At 40.6% G+C, this 24,507-nt stretch overlaps 1 protein-coding gene across 1 annotated transcript in view; it reads right to left on the bottom strand.

The window, feature by feature from the left end:
* LOC140686864 (trafficking protein particle complex subunit 9-like) overlaps window positions 1-24,507 on the bottom strand; it is a 146,516-nt gene that overhangs the window by 80,146 nt on the left and 41,863 nt on the right. The window contains exons 7-10 of the mRNA XM_072942039.1: window positions 7,517-7,702; window positions 6,070-6,191; window positions 5,317-5,414; window positions 4,919-5,039 (exon numbers count right to left, since the gene is read on the bottom strand). Coding sequence (XP_072798140.1) covers window positions 4,919-5,039; window positions 5,317-5,368 — 173 coding nt within the window. The 5' untranslated portion in view covers window positions 5,369-5,414; window positions 6,070-6,191; window positions 7,517-7,702. The remainder of the gene's footprint in view (window positions 1-4,918; window positions 5,040-5,316; window positions 5,415-6,069; window positions 6,192-7,516; window positions 7,703-24,507) is intronic.

Here is a 24,507-nt window from a genome sequence, read left to right as displayed (position 1 = left end):
CTCATTTCCAGTATTTCACAACCTATCAATTTTATATGCTTTTTAACAACATGAACAAAAAACCTATTACAAGGAATTGATTCCACAGAAATAAAATTATTTCTACTCCTTCAAAACTTTTTTCTTTTCTATTTTATTTTGTTTTGCTTATTGAAAAGAAAATAAATTCAAATCTTTTTATTTCACGTATTTTTATAACTAGATATTGTAAATACTACAAAGATATTTAAATTGCAATAAAAATTGTTCATATATTAGTATAAAGATATATACACAATCAATGCAGATTAGGAAAGGAGTAGATATTTACTAAAAATCCACTGCACATCCAGTCTTTTACAAGCATATCCTGGAATATAAGCTCTATTATCCAGGGTCCCCCACCCCCAATCTCACTGCGGAGTCCCTTAGTAATCAACTACCAAGGCACCAGCATAGAACCATGAGATCACTAGTTTAGGTATAAATGAGAGTATTAGCTCATTCAATTCTAAAACAGAAACCTTAAAATAAATACTGAACTTACTTACAGATAAACAAATTTGGACACAAAAAAGTACAGTTTCTCCCCAAATTCACAAAGATAATAACTGGTAAAGGCAAGATTTGAACTCATCTGCCTTGAATATAAAGCTAAGTTGGAAATCCCCTTCAACTGTGGAGGACCAGCAGCACAGCCTGTCACCCTATCTTTGTTCAGATCTGGCTTTAGACAGCCTGAGACAGCACCCCTTCCTATGGAACTCGAGGGCAAACAATAACAATAAGGATTTTATATTCAGTAGTTTCTTTGGTCTCAATTATATAAAGTGTCAGCAGGTCAGCAGAAAACTCTGGGAAATATGAGTGGGTCCAGAGCTTTTTGCTGATAAGAAACTCAATCTATCAGGACAGAGTGACCTTCCCATGAGAGGCCTCATGGACATAAACTAAAGGCAACTGAGCAATGAAAACTAGCAAGAACATGGAACTCAAGCAAGAAGGATCCCTACCATCCCCTGCCCAGTTGCCTCTTCACCTTTGTGGACAAGACGGCAGAAGGTCCATGTTCTTGTCCAAGTTACAACATCATGGATTCTCACCCATATAATATTACGACTCTATGCTGTCTTAAGTCCTTTCCAACTAAAATATGATGACACCAATATCTCAGCGGAATGTCTATGTCTCCACTTTCTCTCTTCTATTAGGAGACTATATCTATGGCCACAAAGCCGAAATTCAATTAAAAACACCATGCACGAAGCCTGGTGAAAGTCTGTGTAAGAGACATTGTTCTCAAGCTCAGTGAGTGAAAACTCAGAAAAAGTGGTCCTTATCCCTCTGCAAGTGGAAGGTAGCCTGATTGTGTGTGTGTATGTGTGCACACGTGTGTGTGTAAATCAAATACAATGTATTCTGGGATGTGCACAGATTTTTTTTATGTTACTATCATTTCATGAGGATGAGCCAACCTTTAAAGTAATTTGAATCTACTATTCTGAGAGAGTCTCAGGATCTTTTGGTGGAGGATGGGAAAGGGGAAAGGAAAGGAGGAAAGAAGTAAATGAAGCAAAGCTGTAAGTATACTGCTAGGGAAAGGCAAGACATTAATTTTGTTCCTACTTGCATCACACACAAATTAGGGACTGGCTTTCCCACATGTCTTGTCAAGCACTGAGTTGCAGAAGAACAGGTGACAGCCCATTTCTCACTGAGCTTGTGACTGTACGTGGCATCTAATAGACACTAATTATTTAACCTGATCAAACAATCTAGCAGCAGGCTGTAATTCTCCTATTTTGAGAGATAAGAAAACAGGAAGTGAAAGAGGGTATATAGCTTGACAAAAGTCAGAGGACAAGTAAACTAAACAGGATGAATTCAAACTCAGATCTGAATGCAGAGTCTGATCTTCCCACTCCGAGGGCTGGAAATTCCTTAACACACAGGGTCCCCAGCTCCTCTGCTTTGTTCCTGGCACCAAGCATTTCCCATGGCGATGGTCTCCAGTTCTCAGACACAGCGCTCTGTGCAGCCAATAACCTCCATTCGACCTTGATCATCTACCTGTCACGCCCACCAGGCTTCACCAGGCAAGAAAGCTGGCTTTCAACTGCATACAAAGCCACCCCTGTTTTATCCTGGACTCTTCAGTGGCTTTTCCAGCGTAAACACAGCCATGAAAGTGCTCACAGTTTGTACATGAGACACACTACCTCTCTCCATCTCTGTCCCCACATATACTACTTTGCTATGACCATTTTGAGAATCTTGGAAACAAATATTTAAAAACAGAAAAGAAAGGATTCTGTAACAAGTACTTAATACTTACAATTTTAAATGAGAAGTTACAAAGTGAGTATTTACAAACCGAATCTGCCTTCCTAGGTGTCAGTTTTAACAGTTAAAATATACAATAGCAAAAAATTCTGACTTAAATAATTAACAAAAACATCAACAATAATCTGGAATAAACTCAAAAACAATGCCCATGTTGTACATGGAGGAAGTACAGGACTGTACTGTGGGGTAAAGTATGAGGTGTGAAAGTAGAGACATCAACATTTTGTATGGAGGAAAGCAGTTTTGTAAAAATGTACGTTCTCCTAAAGATAATTCAAAAGTACTAAAAAATCCCACGACAGCACTTCTTTTTTTTTTTAACTTGAAAAATTATATTAGAATTCTTCAGGAATAATAAAGTCATAATACTAACCAAGAAAATTTGGGATCGAAAAGAGAATCAAAAAATCGCACTGTCAGATATTAAATAAATGTTTACAATATGTAAGATATAGTGCTAGTGTAAGAAAGTAAGATTGATAAAAATAAACCATGAGCTCAAAAAGAGACTCTAGTGTACATAAGTATTCTTTACAGGTGGGATTTCAAGTTAAAAAGCAAAGTAGGATTACAATAATTGTCTTGGGACAATCAGAGAATCCCCTGGAAAAAACAAATTCTATTCCAGTCATAATGACCGCAAGAAAAATTACAGAATGTGATGTGAATATTAGAAAGTACTAATAACAGCGAATATAATTCTTTGCTCATATTAATTCAACTTCTCTTCACTATAACAAGTACCATCATCATCTCCATCTTAGAGATTAAAAAAACCTACAGAAGAAATTTATACCATTATAAGAAAGTATTTCTAAGAATAATATCAGGAATAAAACCCAAAAAGAAGACATTTACAATCTTAAGATTATTTTGGGCCACAACAAAAATGAACCTTCTGAACAAAATGAAAGGCAAAAAATGACAAGGAAAAGCTCTCTGATACATGTTGATGAAGACAAGGGGTTAATGTTCATAATATACATAGAGCTGTCACAAAGCAACAAGAAGCTGCCTCACTTAAATGTGTGCAAAGGACAAAAGAGATAATTCACTTTTTAAAAGTCAGATGGCTAATGAGTGAAAAATGCTCAATACCTCACTGGTCATCAAGTGCAAATTAAAACAATGAAAAAGTACTTTTGCTCATCATATTGGCACATATTTTTAAAAGATATTCTAGCTAGTGTCCATCATTGAGAGAACAAACTGTGAGCGGTCTTTTGGAGGATGACATGTCAATGGATATGTAAACTCTGAAAAACGTGTGTACACACAGGCTGAACTCCACATTTTGGAATCGTTTCATTTAGAAAAATTCAGTTCAAAAAGATGTACTTATCAGAGCATTTACACAGCACTGTTTACAATGGTGAGAAGAAAAGCTGAAGTGAAATCATATCCAGCGATAGAGAATTGGTTACATAAGTTATTCTACATCTTTTCATGCCCCACAGGAGAAGGAATTTCTAGATTCACTTGAAAGGAGCCTGTGATTTATGTAGTTGTCACATCCAAGGACTAAATTTCCAGAAAACTTAACGAAAATAATACTCATACAAGATCACAGGAATGTTTGTATAAGAAGTATGCCAGTCAAACACCCTTTCTGACAGTGGAAAATGGAGAAAACTTAAGTGTCCACCATCAAGACAATGATGCGGTAAATCACGGTGAGCTGTGGGCACTAAAGTTCCGGTGTTTCGGCGTGGTCCAAGGCCTTGTCCACAGTACGCTCCCACGAAAGGTGTCCTTACACAAGAGACCAAACCTGCATATCAGGAAAACCCTCTACTCTATCTGAAAGGACCGGGTGAGTCTGGAGGGAGAGGACGTCTGTGATATATACCTGAGTGAATAAACCGAGCTGCAGAAAACATATAGTATGGCCTTATTTTTCAATAAAGCATATATACACACACATAGACATAGATTTCTCATATACGTGTATGTATGTGTTTATTTATATGACATAGGCATAAAGGTCATGAAATATATACTCCACATTGTCAGCAGTTTTTACTCTCAGGAAAAAAGGGGAAGGGATGTAGGGGACTTTCGGTACCACAACAGATCTCTTTTCAGAATTTCAGTTAAGTATACTTGGAATTTAAAAGTTTATTTAAGTCCAAAGTAAAATGGACGAGGACTCCACAAGACAGAATGCTATACTAGTCATTAAAAATCATGCCAGGGGAGATAGAATATTGTAGAAAAATGTGTAATAAGCCGAATGGAAAATGGAGGTCTCCACACAGTATACAGGCACACATTGCTCGCTGGTTTTTATGACAGAGGTAATACACACTGATGAAAAGAACAGAAAATAGATGTTAATGTGTTAATTATTATCTCTGAGTACTGGCACCAGGATAGATCCTTTTGACCCTTTTTTCAGACATTTATATTAAATACACACTATTTTTCATCTGAAAAATGCATTTTTAGATGTCTAGTACCACACATTGGAAAATTACACGAGTACTTACAGAAACAAATAACTAGGAGACACCGCAGCAGCGTCACAAAGTGTAGAAAGGGCGATCCTGAATAACACCGCGCAGTTACATAAGGACCCACAAAGTGAGAGCACCTGCTGTAACAGGGCGCGGCCCCCTTCCATTTGTCAGATGTGTCTTCAGGGCTGAGGCAGTTCTGAGCACGGCCAGTGTCAGTGCTGGTGTCTGGATGGATGCCACTGGAGGTGAGGGCGCCTGCAAGCCGAGAGGAAGAACAGAAATCATCCTCTGCCTTTTCTGTCTTGTTTCTTTGTTACTTTTAAAGAGAGGCGGAAATAAGATAAACTGGATCTTTCCTACTGAAATTTCAGTAATGAAACCATTTCTAAAGTGATCACAACTTATATTCTGCCTATGACTGTCTTTTCAACAAAGCATCATATTTATAAAATGTTAATTAACTCAGTTAATTAACTCCCTGTTGAAACATTCTAGTAAAGAGCATGAACTGCAGTATGTAAAAGAACCACACCTGCAGTGACTAGCTCAGCTGTCTTGACGGCAGTGCAGTCAGCCCCCACCATCCCGTGGCCCTGAGCTCCTGATGCTGGTAAGAGAGCGCGCTGCTGCCTCAGATGGAAAGAAAAGGTGAAAGCATTTTCTGAAATCTACAGCACTGACAAAACATAACTGATAAATCCCAGGCTCCTTTGAGGCTGTCATTTTCCGTTTCTGGCCAACACCCGTCAATGAGCAGAACCACCCCATTCCCGAGTCATGGGACTCACGTGGGCAGCAGTTTTGGAGAAATTTCCAGGTATAGAATGTAAACCAACTATACATAAAACTCTGAAAAAGAAAAGATGCAATAATCTGATTTTGGAAGACACTAAAATATTCTCCTAAGCCTTAGTACTTGGAAAGGCTGGGCTTCTACTAAGCCACTTATTTATTTCACAGCCAATGAGCATCTCCCACAAACCCTGTTTCCCTGTGTCTGCTGGGAGCTTCAGGCACATTGATGTTGTCTATCTTATAAGTCACAAGGCAGAGGCGTGTGTCTCACGCTTGCAACTCTCACACAGGCTCAACACCTAGCCTCACTGTATGAACTTGGCCCCATTTTCTCACCTGTGTATTTGGTATCTGTTCTTCTGTAAGCTGCCTGAAATGCTTATTGAAACAAGTCAGAAGAATGAGTGGGTAGAGAAATGGACAGATGGACAGGTGAGAGATGGGCAGAAAAACAGAGAGTCTCCAAGAGAAGGGGAGCAATCAAAATTACCTATGCAAAACCCTCTTCTAGTCAGGGAAGGAAACCACCACGGAGAAGTGTGAAGAGGCAGGTTGCTTAGGACTGTTTCCTGGATTCCATGAAAAGTCACACCAAGAGATGAGAGGGTAGAACTATAAATAATAAAAGAAAAAATTCATGCATGTTTGAAAAATATATCTACATTATGTACTTTCTAAAGAATAGAGTCAAATCTGCAAGGCCCAATAACACAATCCTTGGGTATTTACAGAAGTGAGAATCCCATCTCCAATCTGCAAGGCATCCCTTTGGAGCACTGAGAGTCTACACGGTGCGGTCATAAAGCCATCACCGCAAAAGCGATGCTATCCTGCACTTACGAGGAAAGAGCAGCTGTGCTCGGTCTGCCTTCACGTGTCTTTTACACCCCTCAGCACCTCTATGGGGGAGGGACGCCTAGCGAGCCCCATCTCTGCAGGACAGAAAACAAGTCCAAGAGAGGCTAAGCCGACCTATCAATTCTCCATCTCACAGGACTTGTCACTACAGACCAGGACTCGAACTCGGACCCACGTTTGTAACCACAGTACTACCGTATTTTATGTGCTTTTGTGTGTATAATACATTTGTTTCTGGCATGAAAGGGTATTTAATAAATGATCGGTTGTCTTGTCTATCTCATTAGCTCACAATCTTTATATTTTTGAATTGTACTCTTCCCATGGAGAAAGGAACGGAAAGAGCGGGGATCAGAATGAGGTGGGGCTCCATTCTTTATCTGTTGCCTCATCTCATCGAAGTCCCCAAACAAGGAGATAGAGCAAATGTTCTCGTCATCATTTAAAGGGAGGGCTCCAGTGATGGTGACTTAACTCCAAAACCAAGTCTGGGGGAAGGGCACATGCAGCAACGAGAGCAGTATCACCTGTAGGAAGGCAAAAAGAGCTCAGGGGATGGCTCAATGGGTCAGCCTGATTTCATTTCAATCGATAATACAATAACACACTCTAAAAAATCTAGCATGCAATGGATTTGCTCTTTCTTGACATCTAGCAAATTTCCACATCTCACATGTAACATTATCACGAACTAGTGAAAGGAAGAGTCCACAGACAAGGAAAATCAATGCCACAGGCAGGCTGAAACACAGGCTGGAGGAAAGGAAGGGAAAGGGCATAGTTAAGAAGAGGCGAAATTCTGGGAAAAAGACATCATCACAAGGACTCTCAAGCATCATCCAGCAATCATATAATCATTCTTTCAAGGGAGAGTTACTTTGGTCCTATTTTGTGCAACATTGTACAGTGGGCGAAGCAAGAGCACAGCGTCCATGGTGGCAGCAAGTTGCGGAGCTCCAATACACTTCTGATCCCGGTACCTTGCACACTTGTCCTCAGTATAAAGGCAAAATATATAGTAAAATAATCCAATGTAAACTCTATGCAATGCTGAAAAAAATTAAAGAATACCTAAATACCTGGACAGACACACCACGCACATTCCTGAATCAAATGACAGCATTCTTGGGATGGCAGTGCTCCCCAGAGCGATCCATATATTCAACGTGGACTCGATCACAATCCCAGTGGGTTCCTCTGCAGAAACTGACTATCTGCTGCTACAATTCATATGAGAATTCGAGGATCTCAGTAACCAAACCGTACTTGAAATAGAAGAAGAGTTTGAGAGGACTTGTAATTCTCAATTTCAAACCTTACAACTGTATCTCCAGGTGAGATTAGAGGCCATTTTTAAGTTATAATTGTGTTTATCCTTATTTTCTAAATTCTGTACAACGAATATACCTGTTAGAATAAGAAATTTAAAAAGTAAAGTATCTTTTAAAACATGCAAACCGATTCATTCATTGGGAAGAAAATATTTTGACTATAAAGAAGTAAACAAATATCTAGTGAAAAAGGACTATTTAAAAACAGGAGTGAATTTACATTTTTTGTAAATTGGAAACTGAAAAGCACAAACACATCAAGTTTCTAGGGAGAGTGTTGCAACATATTAATTGTTATTTCCAAAATTCTAATTGAACAATGAAAACTCAAGAAAGAGAAAATCTTGATTGACAGCCAACTGCAAACACATGGAGAGCAAAGGCCTAGAAATCACAGTTCCTTTAACTCTGCTACTAACTCAATAGGAGAGGAAATTCCTCAGTGAGGGGACAGTGGAATCCCATGCATAAGACAGGATACACAGTACAAACTGCACTAGAATTTGGGGTGATTTCCATAGAAGAATTCTAAAGTTACAACATTGCTGAAAAACTATAAAAACACTGACAGACAGATTAAAACACACAGTCATATATATTATATAGAAACATATGAAGTCTGCTCCCATGTTGCATAGAAATACAAACATATTTGTTCATTTATGGGCACTGATTACTTTATCCCAGGTAGAATATTTCAACTAAAATAGATAATCAATAATACACACCTCTTGTCAAAACTAGTTGATAAGTTACTCTGCTATGTATGCATAATGTGTCTAAGATAGATTTAAAATTAGTGAAAAAGATTTTTGTATGGTTTCTTGAACCCTTCTCAAAACACCAAGCTTAATTTTAAAATAAATCTGAGCAGTATTTCTATATGATCTTTTCCCTTGTGAAATGAACAACAAAGTCTGTTGTCAAAATTCTTTCCTTACAATGATTCACGAGCACCGTATACTCACAAAACTGCTGGACAGCAAGGCACTATCCAGACACTGTGACAAATCAAATGAAACACAAGGAAGACAGTGACCCTATTCTGCAGGGCTTATAATCTGTTCCAACACCGGGTTTTTATTTGATTTGTTTGATTGGTTAGAAAAATAAAATCACTCAAGTACATTCTTCTTTGAGCATTATGTAAATCATGACTCTCTTTTTAGTGTCATGAGCAGGAAAGACTTGAGTATGAATTGATTAGAACAACTAGGCACAATCATCACTGGAGCCTGTGTAATAAATAAGTACATGAGATCTAAAATAAACCTACACAGATCTCTGCAAGGAAAATGAAGAGGTGAGTTCCCCAATGAGAAAACAAACAATCAAGAAATCAAAAAAGGAAAACTTTTTCATTAATGATTCCAGGCAGTAGTGGAGCATGGTGGTGAAGATCACAAATGCTGGGGACAAACATGAGGGTCTGAAATCCCACAGCACTGGGTAGCTGTGACACTGATATTTCAGTGAAATTTTCTGCACCTCAGTCTCCTATCCATAGACTGGGGACAACCACAGCACCCATCTCCTAGAACGGTCTTAAGAATTAAGTTATTTTTTATATAAAAGTTTAAATAAAATACCTCAGATTTTAAATATTACCCCAAAAGCTCAAGGAACAAAGAAAACAGTGATAAATTGGAGTTCATCAAATGTTAAAAATTTGCTTCAAAGGACACCATCCAGAAGGTGAAAAAACAACAGAGAGGAGAAAATTTTTTCAAATTATTTATCTGATTAAGTATTTGTATCTTCAAATAAAAGAAAAAACTCCTACAACTCAACAAGAAAAAGAGAACTCAATTAAAATGTGTATAAAGTATCTGAAAATGTATTTTTCAAAGAAAATATACAAATGGCCAATAAGCACAATCAAACGATGTTCAATATTATTAGCTGTAAAAGAAATCAAGTCAAAACCACTAGGAGAAACCGCTTCACACTTACTACAATAGGTTATAATAAAAAAAAGGTGTAACAAGCACTAATGAAGACACAGAGGAAGCGGAGCGCGCAGCCCTTGCTGGTGAGGATGTAACACAGGGTGGCCACTTTAGAAAACAGCCTGGCAGGTCCTCAGAGAGTTGAACATTTGGTTTATGAATGACCCAGCATTTCTGCTCTCTGGTCACACAAGTAAGAGAACTGAAAACAAATGTTCACATAAAAATTCCTACAGGAGTATTCACGGCGCCATTACTCTTCACAAACAAAAAGCAGAAACAACACAAACGACTATCACCTGATGAATGGGTAAACAGTAGGGCCCAGATATACAGTAGAATATAATTCAGCAATAGCAAAGCATAGAGTACTGACCCAGGCCACAACCTGGAAATACATTGAAAAAGTTGCTCAGTGTGAAAGAAGTCAGTCACAATAGACAGTTCCATTTACATGAAATAACTTGTTTTACATGAAATGTCCAGCACAGGCAAATCCATAGAGAGAGAACAATGGCTGCCTGGGGCTGGGGGAGGATGAGGAAGATGGGAATGACTGCTTGTGCATACAGGGCTTCCTGCTGGGGGATGAAAATATTCTAAGATTGACTGCGATGCACAATTCTGGGCTTTGAGTAAAAACCGCTGCACATTTTAATGGGTGAATTGTATTAAAACTGTTAAGGACAAAAGCACCTAGGGCCAGAACCTTCAAATAGTAAATGCAAATTGCTAACTTTTATTACAGGAAGAAGAAACTGCCCTCAGCATGAAAGCAGGAGATCGGCAAATATGGGTTAACAGAATTGGACAAGAGCATTTCACTTGAAAGAGTTGCTGAGTGTACACGAAATATTCAGAAATAGGAAAATCAGCTTGACATCACGAAGAAGCATTCTGCTTCAAATGCAGATCAAGGATTCGGCAAGCCCAGCTGCTAGAAATAACCAGAGAAGAAACCTGGTTCTTACAACAAGCACCAGAGCCAACAAGGAAATGGTGGTGAGGAAAGCAGGCAGCCAAAAATCTGGAACAGTTTGCTACAAATAATTTCTCCACTGAAAATTCAAAAATAAAATGAAAGTGATGCAATGCTGAGCTGGCCTCACGTTAAAGGGCTTCCTCTGCTGCTCGACAGTTCTGTAACCCCGAATGAGAGACTCAGGAGAATCAGCATGGCTCCTGGCAGTCCCCAAGTGACTGCCCACCAGCACGTTTACCACCATCACATCTGCCAGGGTTGTATTGCAGAGAAGAGACCAACTTCTAAAAGGCACAGGAAATGTTTACCAGGGAAGAAAAGGCTGCTGTCAGTCCTGGGACAGAGGCAGTGTGAGCAGAGGCCAGAAGGCTGCAGGTGAACTGGAGCAGACCTGGGGCAGGAAGGGACCACGGAAGAGCAGATCTCAATTTTCTACTCTCTCTCCCTCGGGTAGGAGAGATAAAGCCTGCATCCTTCTCACCTGGAACTGTGGGTTCTGGCTGGCAGAAGTCTTACGTACAGGGAATGAATACTCAAGACTCTGTGGAAAAAGTCACGAAAGAGAGAGGGCGTAGGGACCCAACTCCACGAGCCTCTCAAATGATCCCATATTTATTGTGTATAATCAAAGGAAAACGTCATTAACAGTTGTGTGATAGTAAGCAGGAACTTGGGGAAAGAAGGATGAGACAGAGATTGTAGAATCCACCATGAGTACAAAGGCCTAGTGTATCTTTAGGTAAGTCATGGGGTGAGGGGAATAAGATACATTCTTTAGACATGTGAATTACAAAGCAGACAACCAGACCAGCTAGGTCCTTGCTTGGGGGATAATAGAGTATCTAACTGCACACAAGCCCAGCCTTTATATCTGTGGGCCTGGGTCATTGCTTTGCGATGAGCAGAGTGCTATCTAAAACATCATCTACGCAAGCAAAGCATTATCTCTGCTTTTTAAGGCAAGGAGACAGGAGTGAGGATGCACAGGCACTTGCTTGCAAAGCAGTTACTAAGCATACGTTTTCTTCTTAAATTTGACAGGCGGCTGGGGTCTGTTACAATTTGTTAACCCAATCATGGGCTCCCACATGGAACCATTATGGAGGACACCCTAAGGTGACAAATCCTGGCTCTAGGTCTTTTCCTACCAGCTTCAGCCACTCTAGCAGAGTCTAGGCACATTCCTGAATAATGATCATACAGAACCACCCACACTGTTAACTCCTGGTGCTTGAAACTTAATTTTAGCTCTACACAACTTAACGTAGAAAAGTTTCAGAAATAAAAGATATTATATTTACTTTATATCTCATCATAGGACTGATTTTTCTGATTGCTCTAAGCTGCTTCTTCTTGGTAAAGCACCTAATTCTGCAGGTGAATTCAGTACTTTCTTTGGGCATAACTAGCCAGTTTGGGCTCGCTAACTTCTATTGGTCAAATACCGATACACTTAATTGATTTCATTGTTCATCAATTTCAGCTGGGAGCAGAGGGAGTGTCACTCTGTTCCTCAGCCCACCCTCAACCCTTATCATCAGCAACTCAGGCCTCCGGAAACCAAAAAAAGCTTTTGTTTCCCTTCTACAGTTTCAACAAACCCAACAAGATACATAAGCCTGGAGAAAGAATTCAACACAAATGTTAAAACAAAAATCAATAAACCTGAAGCAACTCCATCTCCGAATCATGATACACAATGACATGAGATTAAGTGTGTCAGGCCCAAAGCATGGGTGAGCCTGACCACCTGATTTCTATTCTTCAAAGGAAGGAAAGTTTTCCTATTTTTTATTATCACTCTGTCATTGTTTCTGATTAAGCCAAAAACTAGTTTATGAAATAATTAAGCATTGAAATAACAGATTTTTGTTGTATCAATTACAGAAGGCATTCAGAGGTGTTAGGAAAAACCACCTCTGTAAAAAATGCAAAATTTCTTCCACTGTGAAGAACACGTATACAAAATGCAACAGAGAATTCAAGCTCTTGTGGAGAGGAGCAAAAGCCACAGAATCAAAGCAAAGTCATTACTATGAGTCAACTCAAAATTCACTGGACAATCATGTTCAATGCATTCAATGAAATTTAAAGGCATACTGCAAACCATACACTTAATGATCTGCAGGCTAGAGGAAGAATTTCTCTCTTTAACAGACAAGAGTAATCAATAGGGTGCCCCACCAAACAAGGACCAAAGAACAATCAGTTTTTTAACAGTTCTGATATATCAGCATTTTCTAAAGATCAAAATCCAGAAATTTTAAACATTGATTCACACCACAATGAAACAAGCACTTAAAAAAAAAGAAAAGAAAATAAGCACATAGAACATGTACATAGATCAATGAGAATTTCTTGAGACGCTGGAAGAAACAGGCTATAGTCTTTTACTTGAGAAATAAAACTACTTTTAAAGATAAATGCTAAAACACATTTCATCATTCATGTTGCCTTGAAAAATCTGAGGCACTTGTATCTGATTAGAAAAGCAATTCTGAGTAATAGTGTGTTACAATTCAGAGCCAGTTTGCTTTAGAAGAAAAGAGAAAAGAAAAGCTACCGTTTCTCATATACTGCACAAAGTGTGAAGTGTCTCCCTGCCTCTTTCTCCTCCCGTTTTCTAAGCTCATGCTTCCCAACCCTTCTGAAACAAGTATGAGAACCTCTTATTCCCGCCAATATGCCAAATGACAAAAGAAAATCAATTTATTTGTGTAAGTATATGCTTAAACCTTGAACTGGAAGAGAAAGATATCAGAAGTCTATATGGAACTTATTTCTACATTCCTGAAATCACACACACAAACGTTCACACAGACACAGACACAGACACATACCCCCTGGATTACTGGGAAATTCACAAGCTTAGGATTTCCATCTTCTAGAAGATAACTTTGTAGTTAGTTTAAAATACAAAACTGTCAGCTTTGGAAAGCCTTGATCACCTGCTAAACCATCCAAATATCAAAGAGACCCAATTAGCCTTCTCGGTAGAATGTAATTTCCCATGATGGCAAAACATACCCTAAAAAGTCCTTGATCTAAGTCTCGTGTTTATCACTAGCTATGATCGTTTTTAAGCACATTAACAGATTCAGAAACTTATGTCTCAACAGCATTTATTCTTATTGAAATAGTATACGTGTTCATTTGCCTATACAGAGACCAGGTCCCATGATGGAGTTTAAGAGCTATTTTGTGTATTGCAATATTTATTTTTAAGTGCAGAAAAGGAGGGTGGGTATTACTCAGTTGTAGAGCACCTGCATAGCATGCACAATGTCCTGGCTTCAGTCCCCAGAACCTCAAAAAAAAATAAATAAAATAAGGGCATATTTAAAAATGAGTAAAGTTATAAAAAAATGCAGACTAAAAACCACTGCAATCTAGGAGACACAATTACAATAAAAAAACAAGAGTTTCTATCAATTATTGGCTATTTGCCAATCGCAGAGACAACCAGAAATCACACCTGATAACCATCACGTGTGATTCTCAGCAACCCTACTAAGTAGACACGGATGGGAAACCAGGCTCTGCAGATGAGGAGACGGAGCTCAGAGGAACCGGGGACGCTGACCGTCCTGCTTCCCGTGACACCACATCAGCCCAGGGCAAGCGCTGACGGAGCTGCAATGAGGGGACACCCAGCTGCATGGAACCTTGGGGCACTGGGGAGTCCCAGAAAACACTAAAAACTGTTCAGTGAAAAACCAGCTCAAATATAATACACTGTGCCACATTCTTTAAACAGGGAACATGAGTGAGACCTTTTTGATGCCTCCGTGTCCTTTCTGCCATCGTCAGTTACTTGCCCTCACAGCGTGACCAGTGATGAACTGGACCCCATATGAAGCGCACTCAGATGGCAGAGCATTTGAAGCTGGTTTATGAAGTTTGTAAGACTCTGTCTGTGCCTCACACAGGCGGTCATCCATCACTTCTCACCGGTGTGGACGTACCACCTGAAATCACTCCTTTCTGCTTTTTAAAATCCCTTCATCTACTCCAGACTTTTCAACAGCAAAGAAGCAGCTAAACCACAGACAGTGGACAGCTTTTCACCAAATTTCTTGAACAGCCCATCGGACTACCTGGAAGCCCTTTACTTTTATTAAACCCACTTCCAGGTACTTCATCATTTTCGGATTGGTGGACTTGGCCTCTGACTGAGCTACTCAGAGAGCTCCCAGCCTCACATCCGTGAGAGGACCCTGCTGTTGGGAGAAATCAGTGAGAAAGGCGTACATCCCCCAGTCATGTCTGCATGGCTAGAAGTGCCACAACGTGCTAAAAATTTATACCATCATAACCCCTGGGCTCCCATGGACTGGTTTCACATTAACCAAACTCATGAGACACTGATGCAAGAAAACCAGAAATTTAACTTATTAATGTAACAGAAGATGTGAAACTATGAACCAGACTGCAATATCAGAGTTCAACCATGAGTATATGTTCTCCTCCACGGCCCAAACACGGGCAGGCAGTCACATGGCAAGTGTGGACAGAAGCAGAGCAGGAAGGATTTCTAGATGAATTCAATGGACTAAATTTCTGTTATACCAACAGATCTGCTGCCTGGAAAACAATTAATTCTAATCACGGTGCACTCTTCATGGACAGTTGCCGAGACACGACTGTGAGCACCTGTGTAACTCTCCTTTCCCTGTCCTTTCTGGGCTAATTGATGCACAGACGTACAGAAATCGAGGGATGCAGATACATCTGAACACCCAAAGCCCATTCTGGGAGCCACAATACCATACAGCCAGGGTTAAAATACTTGCTCTGCCACTTACTAATTCTGTGACCTTGGTCAACTTACCCTCTGTGTGCCTCAATTTCCACACTGTGAAACTGGGATAACAATCAAACCTTCCTTACTCGCTTGTTGAGAAGATTGAAGGATTCATTTCTGTAAAACGCTCAGAAAAGAATGTAGCACATTTTGGGTGCTCAACAAATGTCAAATTAATTTTACAGTGGTTTAAAGTCTCCTTCCTAATCATCTTCTGTGTTTCCTGGCTAGACTAATACCCAAAGGATATTCTTATTTCTCCTTTTATAAACTCATGGGATGCACCCTTCTGTTCCATCCCACCACCTGTTTAAACTGATGGAAGGGATACCTCCTCCCCACTCCTCTGGGCCATGCAGAGTGCTACTCCCTTCACAGCCCTGACGCCTGGCCCACAGCTAGCCCTCCTCACATTAACAGATTGAGTTGTGATTCCAGGGAGACAAGCAGGGCATGTGAAACCCTTCCTTTCCCTCCAGTGTTGACTACCCTAGGGAAGCACCCTGGATGCTCAGCTGCATTGCAGAACAGCCCTGTGCATGATGGGGCACATTCTCTCAAGGGAAGGCTTGCTGTGGCCCAGAGATACCTGGGACAGGGTGAGTCTCTACTTCTGGGACACAGTATCATGACACTCATTTATCCACAGCCCTGAAGTTCATGGAGAACGTGGCTTCATCAGTAACAAAGAAGACATTTATCACCTGCCTACTCTTTTGTGTCATCTCTCAGTTGGCTGCTGGAGACAACATGTGTATAAGTATTGGTTCCCCTTAGGCCCCAACATATATGAAGTAACAAAAATTTCTGTGGCTTAACATTGGTCCAGGGCGACTGTGTAACAGTTCTGACTCTGCTGATGCTAAATTATGGGTGTAGGAATTATGGAACCTCCTCAAATATCTTTCATCATAAAATCAGCTTTTCTTATTTTCTTGTTTCTTTGTAATTACCAAAGACTATAAAATGATGGCTGCACACAAAACAGCAGCTAAAGTTTATGAGCTCTCTTGACATACCCACTGTGGTAAACATGTTACATAATTACTAATTCTCACAATTCTACAAAGCAGATATGAGTGTCCCCTTCTCACAGACGAGGGGAAAACTCAGAACGAGCTGACTCAGGATCACATGGTTCAGTGTCAGCACGTGCAGGCAAACCCAAGTCAAGAAACTACACCCCATCATATATGTACCAAATCAACTCCCACCAATTAACACACAGCGGCGGGGTCAATACTCAGGGAACTCAACACACTTTTCAGCTTTATGGTGCTCCAGAGGCAGCTTCTAGCTGTCTTAAAATATCCCGGCTCACTGGTTTCTAACACTAGAAGAAAAGCCCGATTTTGCCATTGTTTGCACAGCAAGTCTGAAATGTTCACAGCGAGATAAAAGAATAAAACTATGATATAAGCAGAAAAAATTTTCCAGGTAGAAAGACATAATGGACGTTGTGCTATTCTGAAGCATTAAGCAAAGGAATCAAAATAAAATCACATTGTTTAAGCCTTATTTTACAAACAGAAAAATTAAGACTGTAAAAAGTTGCAACAGCGCCACCTATGGCTAAAAAGATCTTCCAGGTTGCCGGGAAACATGCAACACAAAAATTGACTGTAAGATGAGAAACGAGAATCAGATAACTAGAAGCTTATGTAGCATATACTGCACTTTGCTTCGGGGGGATGGAGGGGTATTCAGTATTTAATCTGATATTGCTAATACTCCTAAATATAAACAAAAGACATAGGCTCATGGAAGCTCATCTTAGAAGAGGAAAGAATCCAGTCCAGCCACTTCATTTTACACCAGGGGAGACTGAGACCTGAGATCTGTCCTCCTGGCAATCAGCAGCAAAGCTCTCCTAGGTCTCATGTCTTGCACTGTAGTAAAAACCAACAGAACTGTACTATGCCTATATTCATAAAAGTCACGTCTGTATTTTTCCAACAGTAGGTAATCTAAGTATCTTGCAAAATACTTCTCAAAGAGCCAGGAAATCATAGAAGGGTATTGAAATACAAAAACATTTATTTACATATTAAAACAGCATGAGCTTTATTCTCTCTATTAAAAAAGTGACATGTCAAATCAAAATTTTGAAATTTTAAAACCTGAAAAGAGTGCAGAAAAAAATCAAAATTTTCTTTAGTCACAAAAGAGAGGAGCTTATTCCCTGAAATAATCAATGTGGATTTTTCTAAACTTAATGGTTCTGGTCAGAATCCCGAGAAATTAAATGTCTGATGGATGGTTACACGGCAACATGAATTCTGAGCTGTAACAATACACATTCTGTGTAAATAATCTTCAAGGTCGTCTGCTTAAGGCAATTTAAGTAGTCCCTGTCTCACTAGAATGACACAGATTTCATTAAAGCTTCATACTGCACTTAAAAAAAAACAATCCTAGTTACTTTAAGCCATAATAATGTATATCATATATATACATATTGAATATGCATCAGAAATAAGCTACCCTTTTTAGTATTCAGAGTTGATACTTCTAAACTATCAGTCACTGTGACAGCACATTTTTATTAAGCACCTCTACGGTGCTTTGTATACAAGGCGTCCAGCTCTCACAGTCAGACAAGGTAAACCATATTACTCAAATTTCACAAATGATGAAATATACTTAAGCCATGTAAACAACTAAGATATTCATCATCAGGAAAGAAAAGAGTAAGGATTTTACTTACAATACTCACTGACAAACTTTTCTTTCATACTAAGACTACATAAAACAAATTCAGTGTTTGGAAATTTTTCAGTAAATAAGCACCACTAGAAAAAACAAGTAACATCATTAGCAACAGTTGGACTTTCAAAGACCACTTCTCTCTTGCACAATAATTATTTTAAATGTTTTGTTTTTAGTTCTCACAAAGCACTAAATTAAAAAAATATTACCTTTAAAGTCATTACCTGAGAATAAAACATTTGTGAAAATGTACAATTTTAATTTATGCCACTCTGCCTCTCATTCTCACTGGTGTCTCTCCTTTGAAGACCTCATCAGGCTGAGATAGCTAAAATCGGTCATTTATGGGCTCACAGGAGTTCGGGAAAACACTCAACGGGAAGCTGATTAGAGGAGCAATTGAGAATTCATCCTGTGCAGCCTGGATTCCAGCATCGAGCTAGCCACCGCCAGCTGCGTGTGATTTGGGGCAAGCTGACCCATCTCTCAATCCCTCAGCTACAAAAAAGGAGACACTGATACCTACAATCAAACACTTGCTATGAAGTAAAACATGAGCAAAGCATTTTAGCCTCAGTTAGGCGTCCACTCACAGCGAGTTTGGTCATTATGATGATGAGGATGGCTGTTAACAAATTAAGCTCGACCAAACAGGAGAAATCACCTTAAAGGAGAAACATTCTAAGTCCATGAGCATTTCCTTTTGGATGGACTGCAGAATATTCTATAGATTTTTTTTAATAAACCAAATTTTGTCCATTAATTGTAGATTTACAGGTTCATGGACAAGTCTCCAGAAAAATAATTAGAGGCCTCTAACCTCTGAAAATTAAGATGTAAATTTTAAAAAAAAATCAGGGAAGAGATTATACCTCATTTGGGAGAGTATGTACTTAGCATGCATGAGGCCCTCAGTTCAGTCCCCAGTAACTCCATCTAAAAACTTTGTTTTTTAAGAAATAGAGAATTAAAGCAAAAGGATGGAGGAATACGGAAATTTTTAGAGACTCATCTCAGATTTAAGATGGGGAAGAAACCATCCAATTCTCAGAAGAAATCTTGAGGATTATGTAAACTGGATCTGAGATGTCTAGTCTTTTAACATTATTCATGAAATCATATTACCAAGTCTTAAAACTACCTGATAACCCACAGTGGTGATACTGATCATAACAGCTACCATCACGTATCGAGCTCCGGCTAGGACTGCTCTGTTCTGACATCTCTGCCCCTAAGGCCTCACCAGGCGGAGAGCACTAAATTCGGTCATTTATGAGCATCTCGTGTAAGTCCTCCATTTGTGCTTCTCACACTCCCCTCACCAGCTCCTCTGAGGGAAGCACTGTTATCATCTTCCCCACCCGCAGATAAGGCCACTGAGGCACAGACACTAAACCCGTTCCAGGCCACATTGGAATTAAAGGACGTCTGTATTTCTGCTGTTTTGCTTTTGACAAAGGAATCTGAGATATCAATTCAAAGCAGACTGTTAAATAATCAAGTCTGTCAGGTCTTCACCTCAAAGAGCAGATACTATAAATTCCTGTTGTAGGATGAGGCTGCCGCCACAAACTGACTCAGCTTGAAATTAATATCCAAGATGAAGCAGCGGATACACGTAAATATTCACGATTGTCAAGTCTGCCCACGGGTCTGGGCCCTTCACTGCCTGAAAGGGGGTGAAATCCCCACCCGTGTCTGGGAGGGAAGCGCGGCTCTTCCCGGGCTCACCCAGGCTTCATAGGCTATTTACCCCCACAGACTAGCCTCAAAGGTTAAAAGCTCTCAAGATTTTTACACCAGGCAAAACTGAAAGACATTTCTGCAGATGGAGCAATTTCTCAGGCTTAAATTTATTTGCCTACACTCAGCCAGAGGGAGAAAAGAAACAGGACTCTACAAAGTCTCTGACCCTCACCACTCACAGGAGTAGAATGACCACAGCAGAAGATGGCCCTTCACATTGCAGGATGTGAACAAAATAAAGATGCCCCAACAACAGGCACTCCCAGACACAGCGCTCAGCAGTCTTCTGCACAATCACGGTTGTGCAGCCCTCAACACCTTCTATTTCCAGAACACTTCATCAGCCCAAAAGAATCCCCCTATCACTAGCATTCACCCCGTAATCCCCCTCCACCCAGCCCCTTCCAACCATCACCTGCTCTCTGCCTCTGCATGTGCCTTTTCTGGGCTTTTCAGATCACTGAAATCAACAATATGTGGCCGTTTGTGTCTGCTTCCTTTCAATTAACATGCTGTTAGCAAGGCTTGTATATTTTGAAGTGGCATCAGCATCTCTTTATTTATTTTTTTTCTTTTGGAAACGTTAAAGATTATTAGAAGGTGGTAAGTACTATCAAAAAGAGTAGAATGGAGCATAAGTGATTGGGTTTCAAAGGGAAAAGTGTGGGTTGAACAGTCAGGGTGGACTTCCAAAAACAGGTGGCATTTTTCATTTTCCTCCTCTTTTTTTCTTTTTTATTCACTCTTACGTGTGAATAATGTTCCACTACATGGAGATACTACATTCTGTTCATCCATTCAGCAGCTATGTATGGACGAGGTCCAGAAGAATGAGTGTAAGGGATGACTAGCATGGATGGCATTTAAGCAAAGGGCAAAATGTGCTTTCAAAAAAAAGCCAACAAACAGAGGCACAAGGAAATTCAGTGCGTTTCTGAGCAAAGTGCTTGCTTGCTTCGGCAGGACTACCGTGCAGGGCTGGGGCGGATATTGGCAGGAATCACGGTGAGGGAGTCACCTGAGAAGACACCCCACTGCAAGCAGCTCAGCCAATCCTCCTCCCTCATCCTGTATTGTTAGAGCAATGTTTCTAGGTTACTCTTATTTCAATTAATAGCATTTAACTGCACGTCTGATCATCACCATCAGACCACATTACCTCCAAGTCACAGAAAATCATTCACTGACCGGAGCAGCACCAGGACATAATGGTGATGGATTAGGGAGTCCTGCAGCATTCCAGCCTGCAGGCACAAACCCCACATGTGCCCTGGTGATGTCCAGAAAATAAAATGCATGGAAATATCTCACTGCTGGAACATGACATCTGCCCTCAAATTGCGCGAAAATCATCCTGGCAAAGCACTACTCAACCTTCTCAGTACAAAAAAAAAAAGCTAAGAAGGCAAATTTAGGCTCTTCCATTGAAAACCAGTAACCATCACTGCCAGTATCTGAGCTGGAATGCTCCTGACTTTGAAAACCACTGCGCAGTTACTTTTCAAACGTGAAACTTATATATATATACCACGTAGATGATATTGCAGTAGGATTTTTCTTTTCAAAATTTCCAGTTGCAACATTAGCACAAGAAAGTTTATGTTTAGGCTTTAAAAAAAATCAATTATCCTCCATTTTCTTAATTTTGAACTTATTATTATTTTATAAATGGAGCTATGGTGCGTATTTAAAACCTTTTGATTTCTGAAAACAAGACCTTTATGACCTCACTATTTCAGAGCAAACTTTAACGATTCTTTGAGAGGTGGGGCCTGGGGTGCTCACTAACAGCTCTTTAAATACTGACAAGGATGTGCTATTAAGTAATGCAAAGGCTCTAACTCCACATTAGCTCAGAAAGCAAAGAAACTACACCAAAGACTTCCTTAAATATTTTATATATTCCTATTCTTTTGAATATTAAAGCTCTTAAAACATATGATTTTTTTTGCAAAAGACAACAGCTGTAATAATTTTCCTCTCACCAAGAAAGCAATCTTTATCAGGAATAAAAACCCCTATGGAAATCGAAATGACAGGACGTTTCTAACTAAGTGAACATCCAGATCTGAACACAAACCTAAATCCTATCAGATCTCACTTGAAGGAGCTCTACAAAGGCCTGGGCAACCCTGGAGATTAGCTCTTTTTTTCCAAATGTTGGCTGAGCTAAGATCATCACACTAGGCAGGGAAGGAGAGAAGAGGAATGTCCACCTGGCAGCCTCCATCAGTTTTCTTCCAGCAACAAGGTGCCTCTAGGGCAGCCCCGCTAACAAGTCCCCCATAAGGAAAGCCGGCATCCACACTGCCCCTGCCGTCCCCAAGTAGCCCCGAAGCCCATATCCCAGCCTGTGAATGGTCTTCAAATGATCCCCCAGTTGGTGGCACCCTCCACCTCTTTCCCGCTACACACACACACAAAGCCACGACAGCCTTCCCAAAGCACAAATTTGATTACATCAACCCCACTTCAAACAGTTCAGAGGCTCCCTGGTAGAGTTCTAGCCCCACCCCAGACCCTGCTCGCCCAGCCTCATCTCAGTACATAGGTCCCCAGTGACCTCAGGAGCCCCCTGACCTGCTCCTACTTCCCACTTGCCTCCAGGTTCATTTTGACTGTTTCCCAAGGAAGCCTTCCCTCCCTCCAACCTCCACAATTTGTTCCTCTCTTCCTAGAACATTCTAGGCTAAGTCAACTTCTGACAATGCTAAGCTCTCAAGAAGCAAATACATTTTGCTTATTTATGTGGCTACACTCTCTCTCCCCTAGACTCACTGAAGTGCACGTGTTATGAATAAATGAATGACGGGTTGGATCTCAAAGGGACAGACATACCTGCTCTCGCCCGTCCCGACCCTTTTGTCTGTAGTATATCAGAAGCAAAACCAGAAGTACCTTTCCTGAGGGTCACTTCTGTTGACACCCTTCACTGCCTACTGTGTCAGTTCTAGTAAAACTCAAATTCTTCCAAAGCCCTACACCCCGGACTCTCTCCAGTGTCCTCCCCAGCAGGGGCTCCCTCCACCCTGGACCGCACAGGGCACTCTCCCCGGGTCCCCACGCCAAAAGCCTCCAGGCCTCTGCCCGGGCTGCACCTGCGACCTGAGCCACATTCTTGACTCCTTCTCTTGGCTGACTCTTACTCTGTCCTCACAACTGAATGTACAGCCCATTTCTTCCAGGAATTCCTCTCCGATAATGTCCTTTAGGTCTTGTCTGGTCTCTATCTATAGCAGCAGTACATGGTGAGTAACTGGGTGTTTGCCCGCTCCTTTGAGACCACGAACACTTGGGAACCACGTGGGAAGGAGTGAGAGATTACAAGACAGGTGGGGGAAGCAAAAAGCAGAAATCACAGCCCAAGTCCCAAATTCAAGGATACTTTCTCAGAGAAAAGTATAAACTATTTCACACGTGTGCAATTTGGCTACTATTTTTGTGGCTTGTGGACAGCAAGAACTTGGTGTTCTAGCCCAAACCCAGGTTACATGCAAAGAAATGTATATATTCTTATCCAAAGGAAACCAGAGCTGCTCAACAACAGTTTTCAGTTAGAACTGAAAGGAAATTTGATAAAGGCAATCTCTCTCTCTCTCTTCTTTCTTTTCTGGAATCATATAATTTTAGAAGTATTTGCGTGACTAACAGACGGCTACAGCCCGTGATTCTGCACTGAAGTGTTTGGGGCTGAGGAAGCCCAGATTACATTCACTCTGTAAATGCAATCACACCAACACACTGATAGGTGCCGTGAGTGGTGGAGCTGATGTTCCAAAGCAGGCGACATTATTCTCTAAGAGAACTCTAAATAGAAAGTAAGAAATGCAATGTCCTGTACTCAATTTCATTTGCTATATGGGCCATTAACTGATAGTATATTTTGACTAATGAAACCCAAAAATAAATTGTCAACGTCGATTTTCTTCATCTGACCGTTTTATGCTAACATCGGATATTAAACTCTCACTCCATATGGAAAGCTCAGGCCTATGCTGCAGCACAGATACATCCCGAGGAAGAAAGCCGACCAAGGGAGAACTGGAGAGTTTCCCTTCAGAAGCTGCAAAGTCTGGTTTTGCACCTGTACACCATTTGCAACCACGTCATCATCAAAGGAGTTAGACGTTACCTCTCTGGGGCGAAAATCACTGCGTGCTTCAGAACCATCAAAGAATGCTGAGCTTTGTGAAACAGTCCAGAGGCGCTTAAATCATACTTTTTCTGAAAGGCTCCAAAACTGACCCACTTCACCATTCCAGGTATAACAGGGAAGTACTGGAAACAGTAGAGAGAACATGCCCTTGAATTCTGACAAGGCCCTGCTTGAATCCTGCTACAGCATTTACTAGTCACTAAATGGACCAATTCTTTAAGCCCTCTGAGAAGGCTTCCCAATCCCTAAAAGGGGGCTGTCAGCGCCCACCTGGGAGGCATGGATGTGAATGCAACAAGCAAGTAGGGCGGCCGACTGGTACCTGACACGGGGCCTGGCTAGTTTCCCTCCGCTGCCCTTCTCCCCTTTTAAACTTGCACTGTTCCCCAGGTA

This window comes from Vicugna pacos, chromosome 18 (genome assembly GCF_048564905.1).
Source record: "Vicugna pacos chromosome 18, VicPac4, whole genome shotgun sequence".
NCBI lineage: Eukaryota > Metazoa > Chordata > Mammalia > Artiodactyla > Camelidae > Vicugna > Vicugna pacos.
The sequence above is the reverse complement of the archived record's forward strand: the minus strand, read 5'-3'. Positions and strand labels throughout refer to the sequence as shown.